General features: G+C 46.2%; 1 protein-coding gene across 1 annotated transcript; it reads left to right on the top strand.

The window, feature by feature from the left end:
* Positions 1-14: 14 nt before the first annotated feature.
* On the top strand, positions 15-6,509 carry SRP19 (signal recognition particle 19). The gene is made up of 5 exons (XM_084780084.1): positions 15-173; positions 637-712; positions 3,144-3,215; positions 3,308-3,419; positions 6,008-6,509. Exons 1-5 carry the CDS (start codon positions 133-135, stop codon positions 6,139-6,141), a joined length of 435 nt encoding a protein of 144 aa, XP_084636210.1. The 5' UTR covers positions 15-132; the 3' UTR covers positions 6,142-6,509.
* The last annotated feature ends 8,917 nt before the right edge of the window (positions 6,510-15,426 follow it).

Raw genomic sequence — 15,426 nt, 5'->3', positions numbered from 1 at the left:
GAAAACCTGCCAGCCGGACGCTTGGGTAGGACTTCCGCCGGAAGGGTTGGAGGGCGGTCTCCGAGCCCCGAGTCGACTTCCAGCTGGTGGTTGGCCTGCCGGGCTGGCGCGGCTGTCTGAGCTCCCGTGGAAATGGCTTGCGCGGCCGCGCGGTCTCCCGCCGACCAGGACAGGTGAGTCCTCGGGCAGGCTGGCCGCGGCGTCCCTGGGCTCGGGGCTTCCTTCCCACCGGAACCCCGGCATCCGCAGCTCCCGAGCCCGGGTAGCAGCCCCCAGTTCCCCCGTAGCTGTGGCGAGATTTGCGGTGCGGCAGGACCTGACGTTAAGAGGCCAGTGGCGCCGCGAGAAGCGCCTTCTGCATTAGTGTGTCTTTCAGAGAGGCTCGCCTCGTGTCTTGTGAGGTTTTCCTTTTGGTGTAAAAGAACGTGCTCCAGCCTCAGGGACTCCTGACAGGCTGTTGTGTCGTTGTGTCAAAGTAACAGTGGCGCGCATTGTTTTACTTCAATCAATCGTGTGTGTGTGTGTGTGTGTGTGTGTAAAATTATGATATAAGATGTCTCCGCTATGGCGATGAAATTCTCCCTTTTAACTTAGCACATACGTTACTTAGCTGTGCTTTGTGTGTGTTTGTGACAGGTTTATTTGTATCTACCCTGCTTATTTAAATAATAAGAAGACCATAGCAGAGGGGAGGCGGATTCCCGTAAATAAGGTGAGTGTCTGATACCTAGGCCATTGAAGGCTTGGGGCAGGTTGGTTTGTTATGGCGACGACTGCTTCGTTTTTACTGTCTTTCTTTGAGATTGGAGACAACCCCTGCAAAATGAAAGAGAATTTTCTGTGTAGCCTTGGCTGTTCTGGACTCACTTTGTAGACCAGGCTGGCCTCGAACTTACAGAGATTCGCCTGCCTCTGTCTCCCGAGTGCTGGGATTAAAGGCGTGTGCCACCACTGCCCGGCATGAAAGAGAATTCTTAATGGCCTGCTTGTAAAGAAAAGAAGAGGTCTCTGTAGGGTTGTCACGTCTTAAAAACCATGATTATGACAGTTGTCTCAATAAAAGCAAACTGATAGCATCATATAGCACAACGTGTGCAGGATGCAGGCTCGATTTTTTAAAGTATAGGAATAAAAGTTTGTACAAAGTGCAGCTTTTTTTTAAAGAGGTGTATAAAATCACTTTAAAGTTAGTACTTTACTACTTTGCAAAGTAGATGTAGGGTTTGGTGGGGAGTGCTCCATGGAAGAGCTCTTAGCATAACATGTGCAAGGCCCTAAGGGATTTACGTTCTGAAAGATGTGGTCTTTGGATAGGAGAGCCCTCGTTTGGGGCTGGTCTAGTGACTTAGACTTAGAAAATGCCCAGTGGTAAATAAGAGATCTCACAGAACTTTATGTCGTATTCTCTTTTTAAATCAGTATTAGGTTTTATAATCAAAGGAGGTCAGAAACAAAGAATTAGCTATTTTTATATTAATTTCTTCCATCTGGCTGTTACTTCAAAGAGTACAATCCACCTTGTCACTTTCTAGCGCTGTTCAAAATAGTGCCCAACACCAAGGCACCGAGACACCCTGAAATTTTTATTTAAAAAAAAAAGTTCATTCATACATGGCTAAAACTCACAGCAGTCCCCCTGCATCTGCCTCATGAGTGCTGGGATTAAAGGCATGCATAGCTAAGAAACTTAGAAAAGTCTTTCGGTGGATTGAATGCTTTTCATATGTGGAGTAGATCTGGATACAGCACCCAGATTTAAGAAACATCCCCAGGCAGCGTGAAGGGAGATTCTTCCTGTGTCCTCCTCTGTCTCCTCGCCCTGTTCACTCACACCCCAGCACCACAGGTTACCTTGGGCTGGCTCTTCACTTTATATGTATGGGGTTATTCATTGTGTATTTCTCTCTTTCACTGATCTATAGAACTACAAGACGTATTCTTATTCTTACTGGAATTTTTGTATATTGCAATGCTTGGGAATGAATGCAGGTTCTTAAATAGGCCAAGCAAGTTCTCTGTCACTAAGCAGCACCCGCAGCCCCTGGAGTATAGTTTAACTGTAATTGTTCCAAGCAAGAGTGTCTTAGCAGCAGCAGCACTGACAGCTTCTGTTTTAAAGAGTTATTCTATTTTTATTGTTGCGTGGGGGGATGTGCACATGTGACTGCAGGCACTATGGAGGCCAGAAGGTGTCAGATCCTGTGAGCTGGGCTGCCTGATACAGGTGATATGGCCTGAACTTGGGTCCCCTGCAAAAGCAGCATGAGCCCTCAGCTGCTGAGCCGTCTCTCCAGCCCCTGCTGACGGTTCTGAGCCAGATTGATTGTTGGAGGTGATGTCCCGTGCATTTTGAGATGCATTTTAACTTCCCCGGCCTCTACCTGCTGGGTAACAGTTCCTTTTCTTCTTTAATTGTCTTGAAGCAAATCTGTCTACCAACATCCCAAGTATTCCTGGGATAGAGAGTGTGCAAACCTCCCCTGCCACAAAGTACGACTGTGCAGAACTGCGCTGTGTGAATCCCACACAGCTTTCTTCTAGTTAGAAGATAAATTTGGTGGCTGCTAGCATGAGGCTGTAATAAATAGCCTTGTTGGGCTAGAGAGATGCCTCAGCAGGCAAGAACACTTACTGCTTTTGCAAAACACCTGTTCCCAGCACCCACATGCCATCTGTAACTCCAGTTCCAGGGCATCTAAAGCCTCTCTGACTTCTATGCACACTGCACAAAAGTGGTGCCAAAACACACATAAAATAAGTGTTTTAGAATAAATAGAATTAAGACAGAGCCAGTGCTAGTGTGCACACGCCTGAGCTGGTCTCTTGCACTTCTGTTGAATATGTACTTAGATGGCAGGCCGTGGGGAATCATCGGCTTTAGCAGCTGAGTCAGCATTGTGGAGTGGTGTATAGTAATCACTCTAGGTGCTGCGAATGTACTGATGAAGTCCTTCCTCATGCAGTTACGGTGGGGGAGAGACGTACAACTGTGTTATTCTTAAGGGTGTGTTAAGATTTAATAGTAATAAAGGACACTAGGGTTTAGTCTATTTTGGTCATAATATTATAAATTATTTACACAACAATAGAATACTAACTAGCTAAAACTCAGCTGTTGAGTGTTTCTGTTTCTAACTGTTCAGGCTGTAGAAAACCCCACTGCTACTGAGATTCAAGATGTATGCTCAGCAGTTGGACTGAATGCATTTCTGGAGGTACGCTGTGAGTCTCAATCACTGCTTTACACCCACCCTGCTCGTGCAGCAGCTCGCTGAAGGCCTGTTTTTGTCTCGTTTATTTGTGTTAGAAAAACAAAATGTACTCCAGAGAGTGGAACCGTGACGTTCAATACAGAGGCAGAGTCCGCGTGCAGCTCAAGCAGGAAGATGGCAGCCTCTGCCTTGTACAGTTCCCATCACGTAAGCCTTTGAGAATGCGTGCCGAGGGGTCTGGGCAGGTTATCTTGTACAAAGGTATAAACACCACACATTTGTGGCCCCAGCACTCAGGAAGCTGAGGCAGGAGGATTGTTGTAAGTTCAATACCTGTGTAGGCCACAGAACGAGCTGAAAGACCAACCTGAGCAACTGTTTAAAGCCTTGTCTCAAAATAGAAAACTCAGGAAATCTAGAGATGTAGCTCAGTGGTAGGCTCCACCTAGCAAGCACAGGGTTCAGCACAGATAGATAAATAAGGAGCAATATTGAATGAAAAAAAGCAGACTATGCAGAGTGGTGCCACTGATGTAAACATAAATATTCATACTGTTGTTTATTTATGAACATATTTGTTATTAACAGAATGTTTTTTTAAAATGAACTAGAAGGTAAAGTATCCTATTTGATTTTTGTTTGTTTGTTTTTTTTTTTTTTTTTGGAACATGGTTTCTCTGCTTTATCTTGGCTGCCCTGAACTTGCTTTATAGACCAGGCTAGCCTTGAACTCACAGTGATCGCCCACCTCTGCCTCCCAAGGCGTGCGCCACCACACCCAGCTAAAATACCCGTTTTTAAGACAGTAATTCCCTGATGATAAGTAGTAAAGTAGGGTGGGGAGTGGAGATGAGGGACATGGCGAACCAGAGTGATGGCTCGGAGGGTAAAGGTGCTTGGTAACCTTCATTCAGTCCTGAAGAAGCTCATAAAGGTAGGAAGAATGGACTCCACAAAGGTACTTTCTGACCGTCACGTGTGCACTTTGACATGCATGCCTACACATACACACCGTATGTGCATGAATACACAGACTGATGGCTTTTCTTCAAAAACAAAGTGTCCCACCATCTTTAATATCTTATTTCTTTTTTGTTTTTAACTTTTTACTGTATCTAATTTACAGCTGTTCACTTAATTTTCCCCCTTTAGTTTAACCTCTTTGATTTCATTAAAGTAAAATTAATTACACTGTCAGGCTAATTGACAGTGTCATTCTTTGGTTTTAGTCAAATACAAAGACTTGGTTTTTGTACATCAATTATTGTCAGAAACTTAAGATCCTGACTTAAGAATGATAGCTAGGCCTGGGAAAGTGGCTAGCTGGTGGACGCTTGCCTAGCAGCCCACGTGAAAGTGTTTTCTAGTGTGTGTTTTCTCTTAGCATTTTCCCTTACCACCTCAAAGGACTCAAAATAGACACACAAGGAAAGCTTATGATCTGAAAAGCAGCTAAAAATTGTTGAAAAATAATTCCTCTTTCTAAACATATCAAAGCTGTGGAGATTGGTATGTTGAAGCAAAAATGGTGGCTGGTAGTTAGAGCAGGAGTGAGGAGTTTGTGTGTCTGGGTTTAGGAGTGAGGCCCACTGTTTGTTGTTTAATGATCTCCCTCCCCCTCGCCCTCTCTCTCCCTCCCTCCTTCCTTCCCTCCCTCTCCCCTTCTCTTCTTCGTGTGTGTGTGTGTGTGTGTGTGTGTGTGTGTTGGGGGGTGGGAGATCTGTGTATAGGAGTGAGGGTCACTGTTGCTTAATGACGTTAGGGTTTCCAGGCTAAGAGCCCCATGTTTCAGTGTAAGGAACAATGATGCTCTGTTAAAGTTATTTTTAAATAACTTGTTTTCCAGTTTCTCTCTTAACCCAGCTATCACACAAATAATTGAGACTCTTATATTTGTTTATAATAAGCTTCACAACACAATAACTGAGCAGTTGTTATTCTATTCTTTTTTTGTAAGATGTATTTATTAGTATACAGTGCTCTGCCTGCATGTACAGCTGCAGGACAGAAGAGAACATCAGATTGGATTGTAGATGGTTGTGAGCCACCATGTGGTTGCTGGGAATTGAGCTCAGGACCTCTGGAAGAGCAGCCAGTACTCTTAACCGCTGAGCCATCTCTCCAGCCCTATTAGTCTATTCTTAACCCTCTGAGCTAATTTGGTTTCCTTCAAGCATATATCCCAGAGATACTTGCACTTTGTAGCTTTCTTTGCTGAGCTCTCTCTCCTGGTCCTTCCTGGTATCTATCCCTGCCTGAATTCCCTACTACATCTCACTCCTCCTCCCCTGGGTAACAGGAAGTCCAGCCCTATTCTCTCCTCTGCTCAGTGATTGGCTATAAGCTGCTTTATTGGCATATAAGAGGAAAATTGGGGAGCATTGTTTACACAACATTGAGACAGGAGATTCTTAGACTAAGGATGGCAACCAGATATGGGGTGGGGGGGTGTAGCAGAAATCAGCATTTAAGTTACACAGTAACCTTTTGCCTATGTTGCTCTATTTCTCATTTGCTGTGGTAAGTCTTTGTTGAGGTTTGTGTTGGTTGCAGGACCAAGACCAGAACTCTTCTTTCAAACTTAGTGTTTTATATTTCCGTTTGGCTCCTTTAAGCATTTCAGCATGGTTCCTGCTTACACTCTGTTCAGGAACCTATAATCTGTTGAGCAGATTACAGTCCATAGTCCCTTGATTCTTAAAACCACTGTCCAGTCTTTCCTAATGATGTTCAAGTCAGTAACGTGTTATGTCTTGTTTCTATGGTTGTTACAGTAACCACCTTGTGATCTCTAGGTAAAGCAGTGATGCTGTATGTAGCAGAAATGATTCCCAAGCTGAAAACAAGGACACAGAAGACAGGCGGTGCTGACCCGGGTCCTCAGCAAGGAGAGGGGAGTAAAAAAGGGAAAGGAAAGAAGAAGAAATGATGTGTGAACGTGAAGCACACAGCCCTACTGTGAGAGATGTGGGCGTCTTGCATCTGAGGGAACAGCATTTTGTTTGTCACTTAACTGAACTGTGAACAGGTGTGTCTCCCATCTTCATCAGCAGAGTTAACAATGAAATGAGTTTACATCAAAAGTGTGCATCTAGCTTTTATACTGTAAAAAGGAAAGACTGTGTGTGTGGAAGAAAGAAGAATATTTTTTAACAGATAATGACGGTCCCATAAGTTACTTGAAATCCTTTATCTGTCTTCTACGTAAACATATATTTCAGATAAATAAGTTTACTAAAATTTGAAATACACATTTTGTTCACCTTTTAAGTTAATGAAATAAAACATTTAAGCTGACTTTTGTAGCTTTCACTTATGAAGCAGTTAATGCCAGTAGAAACGATTAATGACTAAATGTAGTTGAGGTGTGGTCAGTGTATAAAGCAGAAGGAAAGTGGGAGGGGCAGCGAGATCTCTACCTGTTAACCTGCTGTGGCCATCAGCAGTGCAGTTGCAAGCCTTACACTTGCTTCTGTGCTAGTCTTACAGCCATTGTTTCTGGGCTGGAGAGATGTTCAGTGTAAAGACCTGGGTTAGACTCCTAGGCCCACACAAGAGCCAGGTGCAGGAGTGTGGGAGACAGGCAGAGCCCAGCACCAAGCTCCAAGTTCAGAGGGACCCTGCCTCATAAGGTAACATGGAGAGTGATAGGAGAGGGCAGTGCCAATCTCTGACTGCCACACACGTGCATGAACACATACCATACACAGAAAACGTTTCCAAGCCAGTGTGGTGTCACACACCTATAATCAATCTAGCATCCTGGAGGTGGAGGCAGGAGGATCAGAAATTGAAAGCTGGCCTCAGCTACATCCAGTTCCAGGCCAGCGTGGACTACATGAGAAGCTCAAAACAAAACAGGCATTGTTTCCACCAGAGTTTGAAAAATGACCTGGGTTTTTTAGCACCTGGAAGTCTACTTTCTCTGAAGAAACTAACATGGGAAGGTTCTTCTGAATAAGCACTTCCTGGAATAGTGGCTTTGAGCAGCTGTGGCATCTGTCCTAGGGCACAGAATGACTGTTGTGTGGCCCTCTTGAACTCTTGAGTACCAGTGAGTCCCAGCAGGAGGTGCCCACTAAAAGCCAATTAACTTAGCCATCATGCCCCACCCTTCCTGAAGACCTACAGGGAGCAGCTGACAGGGAAGGTGCGCAGATTGACATATTTGAGTGCTTAGTCATCAGGAAGTGGCACTACTTGATAAGGATTAGGAGGTGTGGCCTTGTTGGAAGAAGTGTGTCACTGGGGCTGGGCTTTAAGTTTTCAAAAGCCCAAGCCAGGCCCAGTGTCTCCCTGATGCCTGTGAGTCCAGATAGAGAACTCTGAGTCTGCATGCCGCCATGCTTCCCACCATGATAACAAACTAAACCTCCGAAATTGTAAGCCAGCCCCAAGATCACGTCTCCTCACAGCAATAGATCACTGACTACGACACTAATCAAACTCATCGGTTCATCAAACAAGACAAGTGGAATCATTTCTTTGTTAAGAGTTCTGTCTAGGGTGAATAGATGTTTGCTCATCGCCACAAGAAAAGTTCACCTAACTCTTGTTGCCTGAACGTGGAGCACAACAGAGCTAAGGATGAGTTTGGGAGTTAGACTGTCTCCGCTGTTAGTGTAAAGTCACACAGCTGAAGACAGGGTGCCTTCGAGGATACCTGTCATCCTTTTGGAATTAGCAGTGGCATTGCCCGGAGCATGGGTAAGGCATGCAACTAAGCAGCCCTCATGAAGGTGAAGTGTCCCCGGGAAGAATCTCAAGGCTGTCATTTTCCTCTTTGTTGTGTAAAGGAGAACACCTCCCTGATGAATGGGGTCCACCTGTGAGCACAGAGATGCCCCTCCCTCCCCAATGGCTGATGGGCTAAAGATATATTACGGAAGCAGGAGAGCAGGCTCCTCAGTTAAGAGCACTTGCTACCATTGCAGAAGGTCCAGGTTCTGATCCGAACAACAACCACATGGCAGTTCACAAGCATCTTAATTCCAGTTCCATGGTAATCCAACACCCTCTTCTCTCGTCTGGACATCAGGCACACACGTGGTGCATAGACACACACGCAGACATTCACACAAATTTTTAAAGAAAAAAATATAATTACACTGCTTGAAAGTAGTGTATGTAGGATAGGATTTTAAGCAGCTGTGGTTTCTGTCAGTAGTGTCACCTTTGCTCTGGGCAAAAAGGCATGCAACTGAGGCTGAGGTATTCCTACGGGGAAAAATTGCCTGTGTACAGGAGGGATTGCAATGAGACAGACACGTAGATGTTATCATCCACTCTAGCCTCTGAATTGACCAGGAAAGTAAAAGGGGGAAATGAGGTGGAGACACTGACATGCACTTCCTTCCGGTTGGGATGCTAAGGGAAAGTACAAATTACATCTGTGCTGTACCACTTTCTGGGAATCAGGCAGCAAAGAGGAGCAAAAGGACAGAAGACAGCCCCTGTCTGACCTTACATGCAGAGGAAGGGACAATCCATGATTCATGGAGGACCATACGATAATCAGAATAATTTGCCTTTGAACTGATTGATATGGGAAAGACTGCTTGGGACAAGGTCTCATGTAGCCCACATTGGCCAGAAGCAAACTGTGGCTGAGGATGCTCATGAACTGACCGCCCCCCTTCTCCCACCTCTGGAGCTGGGATTACAGGCCCGAGTGCCATCAGCCTGGTGGGTGTTGTGCTGGAGCCTGGGGCCGGGCCTAATGCACACTAGCCCGCGTTGTACCAACTGAGCCACGTCCCTAGCAGAAAGACTAAAAAGAATGGGTTGGTTGGTTGGTTGATTGATTTGCTTTTTCAAGACAGGGTTTTGTGTAGCCCTGGCTGTTCTGGACTCACTTTGTAGACCAGGCTGGCCTCGAACTTAGAGATTCATTGCCCCTGCTTCCCGAGTACTGAGATTACAGGCGTGTACCACCACACCCAGCTAAAAGAAATGCTTTTAATTACTATGCTCACATGCACGCAGGACATATACTGAACTCCAAGAATGACTTGCAAGAACCATTGCTCTCCTTCTACCTTGTGGGTCCTGGGAGTCAAACTCAGGTTATCAGGGTTGGTAGCAAGTATCTCTACTCAGACCTTTAATTGTTTTATTGTGTCTATTTGTTGTATACCTGTGTCATAGCACACATGTAGAAGTCAGGGGGAAACTTGCAGAGATTGGGTCTCTGCTTCTACTATGTAGGTCCCAGGAAGCAAACTCAGGTCATCAGCTTGACGACAAGTGCCTTTACCCACTGAGCCATCTCACTAGCCTAAGATATAAATAGAAAAGAGAAAGCCTGGCACAGCATGGCTCTCAAGACTGGGGGACGCGGTGCAGATGAGAGCAGTCCGCTGAGTGCTACGGGAGCAAAGAAAGTAAATGCCGTACTACCCATCTGTGCCGGTTGTCTTGTTGCTGCAGAATATCTCACAAAGCTACACAAGGAAGGAAAGGAGGGGGGAGGCGAAGGGAGTGATGGAGAGGGAGAAAGTGATAGAGACTGAGGGAGAGGGGAGGAAAAGGAGGGAGGGAGGAGGGAGGGGGGAAGGAGGGAAGGAAAGGGAAGGAGGGAGGGAGGAGGGAGGGAGGGAAAGGAGGGGAGGGAAAGGAGGGAGGGAGGGAGAGGGAAAAAGAGTGATAGAGACTACAGGAGAGGGGAGGAAAGGGAGGGAGGGAGGGAAGGAGGAGAAAGGGAGGGCGAGGAGGGTTTATTTTAGCCCACAGTTGGAGGATACATACAGCCCATCCTGGTATGGAAGTCCTGGCAGCCTGAGCTCGAGGCATCTTGTCACATTACACCCACAGTCAGGAAGTGTTGACCACTTGTGTTCAGTTCCTGTGCCTTCTTCCTTTTCTTTAGCCCAGAAACCCAGCCCATGGGTTGCTGCTGCCCACAGTTAGGGTGGATCTTCCCACGTTCAGTTAACCTAGACAACCCCTCATAGGCATGCCCAAAGGCTCGTCTCCTTGGTCACTCTACATCCTCTCAAGATGACAACGTTAAGACAACGTGCATAAACGAGGAAAACCAGACCCTGAGGGGTTGACTTATAGGAGCCATTAGAGACAGTTGGTTTTAACCAGGAGACCCCTATCAACACCAGGGACTGGAGGACAGTAGAGAAAGAACCAACAGCACTGAAAGGACAGGCATGTGAGGGACAGTATTTGACACACAGCTCACTGGGCTAGATAGGACTGTTTACAGGAGCAACAAAGAGTTTGGTGGGCTCAAGAGATGGCAGTTAAGAGCACTGGCCACTCACACATGGCAGCTCACAGCCACCTTAACTCTGGTTGCCAAGGATCCTGTTGCCCTCTTGTGGCATCCTCAAGCACCAGGGACACATGTGGTACACAGGCATACCTGCAGGTGTAGGAACCAGATCCTACTGGGCTGCCTGCCTGTCTTGCTGTTTCATGTCCTGTTTCTAGCAGCTTCCACATCTGTGTTTATCTTGGTTAGCTAATCATGTTTACTGCTCTGAGAACGCGCCCCTCCCTTCCTCGAGACTTGTCCTCCTGTGTGCAATCACCTCTTGAGGGATTTCACCTGGGAGGATTCCTGTTTTGCTGCCTATAAGAAGGCTCTTAGCACGAAGGACCCACTGTGTTATTGTGTGCGTGTGCGTGTGCGTGTGCGTGTGCGTGTGCGTGTGCGTGTGCGTGTGCCTGTGCCTGTGCCTGTGCGTGTGCGTGTGCCTGTGCCTGTGCCTGTGCCTGTGCCTGTGCCTGTGCCTGTGCCTGTGCCTGTGCCTGTGCCTGTGCCTGTGCGTGTTAAATCCACAGTCCCTCGCCCTCGACTCGGTACCGCGGTGGCACGGGCGCCACAAGTGGAGGTTCAACCGAGATCAGGGGAAGAAGGGAGGAAGATGATGGATCGGATCGCCCAGGGAAGCTGGCCAACGCCTCAGGGAGGTAGGAAACGGGCGTATTGGAAATAGGTGCCGCAGGTTCGTCCATGGTGTTGGTGGACTAGTGATTAAGGTGCGGAAAATAGGTGCCGCAGGTTTGTTCACAGTTCTGGTGGGCTAGGAAAATAGGTGCCACAGGTTCGTCCACCGTTCTGGTGGGCTAGTGATTAAGGCGCCGGGAAAATGGGTGCCGCAGGTTCGTCCACGGTTCTGGTGGGCTAGTGATTAAGGCGCCGGGAAAATGGGTGCCGCAGGTTCGTCCACCGTTCTGGTGGGCTAGTGATTAAGGCGCCGGGAAAATGGGTGCCGCAGGTTCGTCCACCGTTCTGGTGGATCAAGTACTGAGATTGTTAGAGGATCAAGGCACCGGGATTAAGCATGAGATGTTAAAGATTTTATAAAAACAACAGAATTGAGTAGCCCTTGGTTTATGGTATCGGGAGAGCTAAATATCCAAGATTGGGATCAGGTGAAGTCTGATCTCCAGAGGACTTTACGAAATGAAGGGTCCAACAGTGTTCCTGTCGCTACCTTTTCGTTATGGCGTCTTGTTAGAGATGCGCTTAGGAGCGAGGAGGAGAAAATAAGAGAGCAGCTAGGAAGTTTGGAACTTGCCCTAAATGAAGTGCAGGAGGAGCAATCTGTAAAATCTTTGGCCCCGTCTGAGATTGCCTCTGATATATCTTCTTCTAACTCTGAGGAGGAAGAGGCAACTTTAACCTCTGAGATACGGGCGCTAAAGAAGAAGTTGAAGGAGTGTAAGATTGAAGGAAAAGAAACTAGAGGAGAGCGGCCCCAGGCGTATAACCCAGATTATCAAAGTCAATTATCTTTGGCAGAGCCTTCTGCTCTCTCTCGGGGAGTAGTCTTTCCAGTAGTTGAAGTGCCTCACCCAACTAACCCAGGGCAAACGCAGAGACAGCATGAAGCCCTCCAGTTTAAAGACATAAAACAGCTTAAGGAGGCAGTTACGGCCTATGGTTCACATGCCCCTTTTACGATTGCCAATTTTGAATCCTTCACAGGACAATTCTTAACACCTAGTGATTGGTAACAGATGTGTAGAGCAGTCCTCAGTGGGGGTGATTATTTGCTTTGGCGCAGTGATCATCAAGAACAGTGTATTCAGACCGCCGCACGTAATGCAGCAGCTGGGGTTTCACAGAGAAACGTGGATATGCTAGCAGGCATGGGTTTGTGTACTGAGCTTAGTGCCCAGATACAATATGACCCAGCTGTGTATGCGCAGATTGCAACTTGCGCCACGAGGGCTTGGAAGTCCTTGCCTAATAAGGGGACAGAAGAACAGCTGTCTAAAGTGGTCCAGGGACCCTCGGAGCCCTTCCAGGAATTTGTTGATCACCTCATGCAATTGGCAGGAAGGATTTTTGGAGATGTGGAAGGAGTCATGCCTATTACTAAACAATTGGCCTTTGAAAATGCTAATAAGTATTGTCAGGAAGCCCTTTGGCCTTATAAATATAAAAGTGTGAATGACTATCTGAAAATTTGCCGAAGTATAGATACTACTCACATAATGGGACAAGTATTAGCTTCTGCTGTTCGGGGATGGTCACCTTCTGGGGGAGTCCAGCCGAAAACATGTTTTAGATGTGGCCAGATAGGACACCTTAAGAGAGAATGTACTCGAAGGGAGACTGGACAAGCTCGAGATAAAGTTGATCATACTAAGCCAGGTTTGTGTCCTTGTTGCCAACGAGGGTATCATTGTGGGAATGAGCACCACTCTAAGACAAATAGGCAAGGGAAGCCATTGCAGGGAAACGGGCCCCACCCCGTCAAGACAGGTGTGCGGAACATTGCAGACACCTGCCCTTCAAATGATTCAACCTGTGCATTCTATCCCCCAAAGAAACCCATTTTTATCTGAGATCTCACCCGGGGGACAGCAGGCAGCGCAGGATTGGACCTCTGTACCTCGTCCAGAGTCATATTAACACCTCAGATGGGCCACCACGACATTGGGACAGGAATTTTTGGTCCGTTACCTGATGGCTCATTGGGACTGTTGCTGGGTCGAAGTAGTGCCCTTATGAGAGGTCTTAGTTATTCCTGGAGTCATTGATGCTGATACAAGGGGAGGAATAGAAATTATGGTGGAAACTACTAAGGGTATCCTGGTGATTCCCCAGGGAGCCTGTATAGCTCAAATAATCCTAGTACCTCAATTCCGAACAACCAACCCATTTTTAAAGGAAAAAAGACGAGGGAGGGTTCGGCTCTACTGGGCCAGTGGCTTATTGAAGTGCAACCCTTAATGACCGCCCTATGCTTACACTGAAAATTGATAGCAGAGACTTTAAAGGCCTACTGGACACGAGAGCGGACACCTCTGTCCTTTCTCTCTCCTATTGGCCTGTGGCCTGGTCACTGCAACAAACAAAAACCCAATTGCAAGGAGTGGGAACAGCCACACTCCTTTTTGCAGTACTAAGATGTTGACTTGGAAGGATGAGGAGGGACATCAGGGAATATTTCAGCCATATGTCCTCCCTCATATTCCTATTAATTTATGGGGAAGGGATATACTGGAAGGAATGGGGGCTGTATTGACCACACAGCCAGTGCAAAGAATGTTAAATCAACAAGGATATTGACCAGGACAAGGTTTAGGCAAAAACCTACAGGGCAATAACCGTCCTGTCTCAGACCAAGAGATAACTCTCCGCCACCCTTCTGATAAACAGGGGCTAGGGTATTTCCCATAGGGGCCATTGTTGAACAGCCTCCAATTCCCGCTATTCCTATTAACTGGAAAAATGATACCCCAATTTGGCTTGAACAATGGCCCCTGTCTAAAGAGAAGTTGGAGGCTGCCAATATGCTTGTACAAAAGCAGCTTGCTCTAGGTCATATTATACCTTCTACATCCCCTTGGAACACTCCTATTTTTGTTATCAAAAAGAAATCAGGAAAATGTAGATTGTTAGAGGACCTTAGAGCTGTCAATGCTACGATGGTAGTTATGGGGGCCACTCAACCTGGCCTCCCTGTTCCAGTAGCCATTCCTAAGCATTGGCATATGATTGTAATTGACTTGAAAGATTGTTTCTTTACTATTCCCCTACATCCCAACGATTCACAACAGTTTGCCTTTAGTGTTCCCTCTGTTAATTTGCGAGAACCTTATAAAAGATATCAATGGGTAGTATTGCCCTAGGGTATGGCTAATAGTCCTACCATTTGTCAGAACTATGTGGCATCTGCCATAGAGCCTGTCAGGATGCATTTCCCTGCTGTATATATTATTCATTATATGGATGATATTTTGCTGGCTGCAGAGACAGAGGAGGAGGTGTTATCTGCTTTAGCTGACTTGCGGGAGATGCTGAAACGAGCTAATTTACAGATCTCACCTGAGAAAATTCAAAAGCAATTTCCTTATCAATATTTAGGTCATCAGTTGTTGCAGAATAGTGTTAAACCTCAAAAGATTACTTTAAGATTGGATTCCCTTTCCACTCAATGATTTTCAAAAGCTTCTGAGAGATATTAATTGGATTCGTCCCAGCTTAAGAATTACTTCTGGTCAGCTAAAGCCGCTGTTTGATATTTTGCAAGGAGATCCCAATCCTACTTCTGCCCAACATTTAACACCGGAGGGTCGTGCTTGCATAGAACTTCTGCAAAAGGCCCTATCTCAGGTCCATGTTAATTATATAGATTATAACCAACCATTATTGCTATTGATATTCTGCACAGCCCATGCTCCTACTGGAGTTTTTTGGCAGACCGGGCCTATCTTGTGGGTGCACTCGCAGGCTTCACCTGCTAGAGTAGTAATTCCTTGTCCTCAAGCGGTAATAACACTATTATTTAAGTGGAAAATCACTGTTTTCTTTGAAATTTGAAATTTTGTACTTTAAAATTTCTAAGTTTGTACTTTAAAATGTACTAAGTAAGTTTTAAAAATATGTCACAAGTTTGACTACAAATTATCAGCTGTCAGAATATTCTTACAGGGCCAAAGAAGGGACTCAGTGCTTGTTGTGTAGGCCTGACGATGTGAATTCGGTTCCTAAAACCCACAGGTTGGAAGGGGAAAACTGACTCCCATTATGTTATACCCAGACCTCCACACATGATGCATGTGGCAAGCATACACACACACACACACACACACACACACACACACACACACACACACACTATGTGGGAACTTTATTTTCCTAACCCAGATTTTAGAAACATTTCAAGTAAATGCAATCAACACACACTGAATTTGGCTAGCTCCTTCCAGGCATCCCCATCTGTGCCTCCAGTTATGAGAG

Source organism: Acomys minous (genome assembly GCF_964271855.1).
Source record: "Acomys minous genome assembly, chromosome: 4".
Lineage (NCBI taxonomy): Eukaryota > Metazoa > Chordata > Mammalia > Rodentia > Muridae > Acomys > Acomys minous.
Note: the sequence above shows the minus strand (reverse complement) of the source record. Positions and strands in the feature narration are given on the sequence as shown.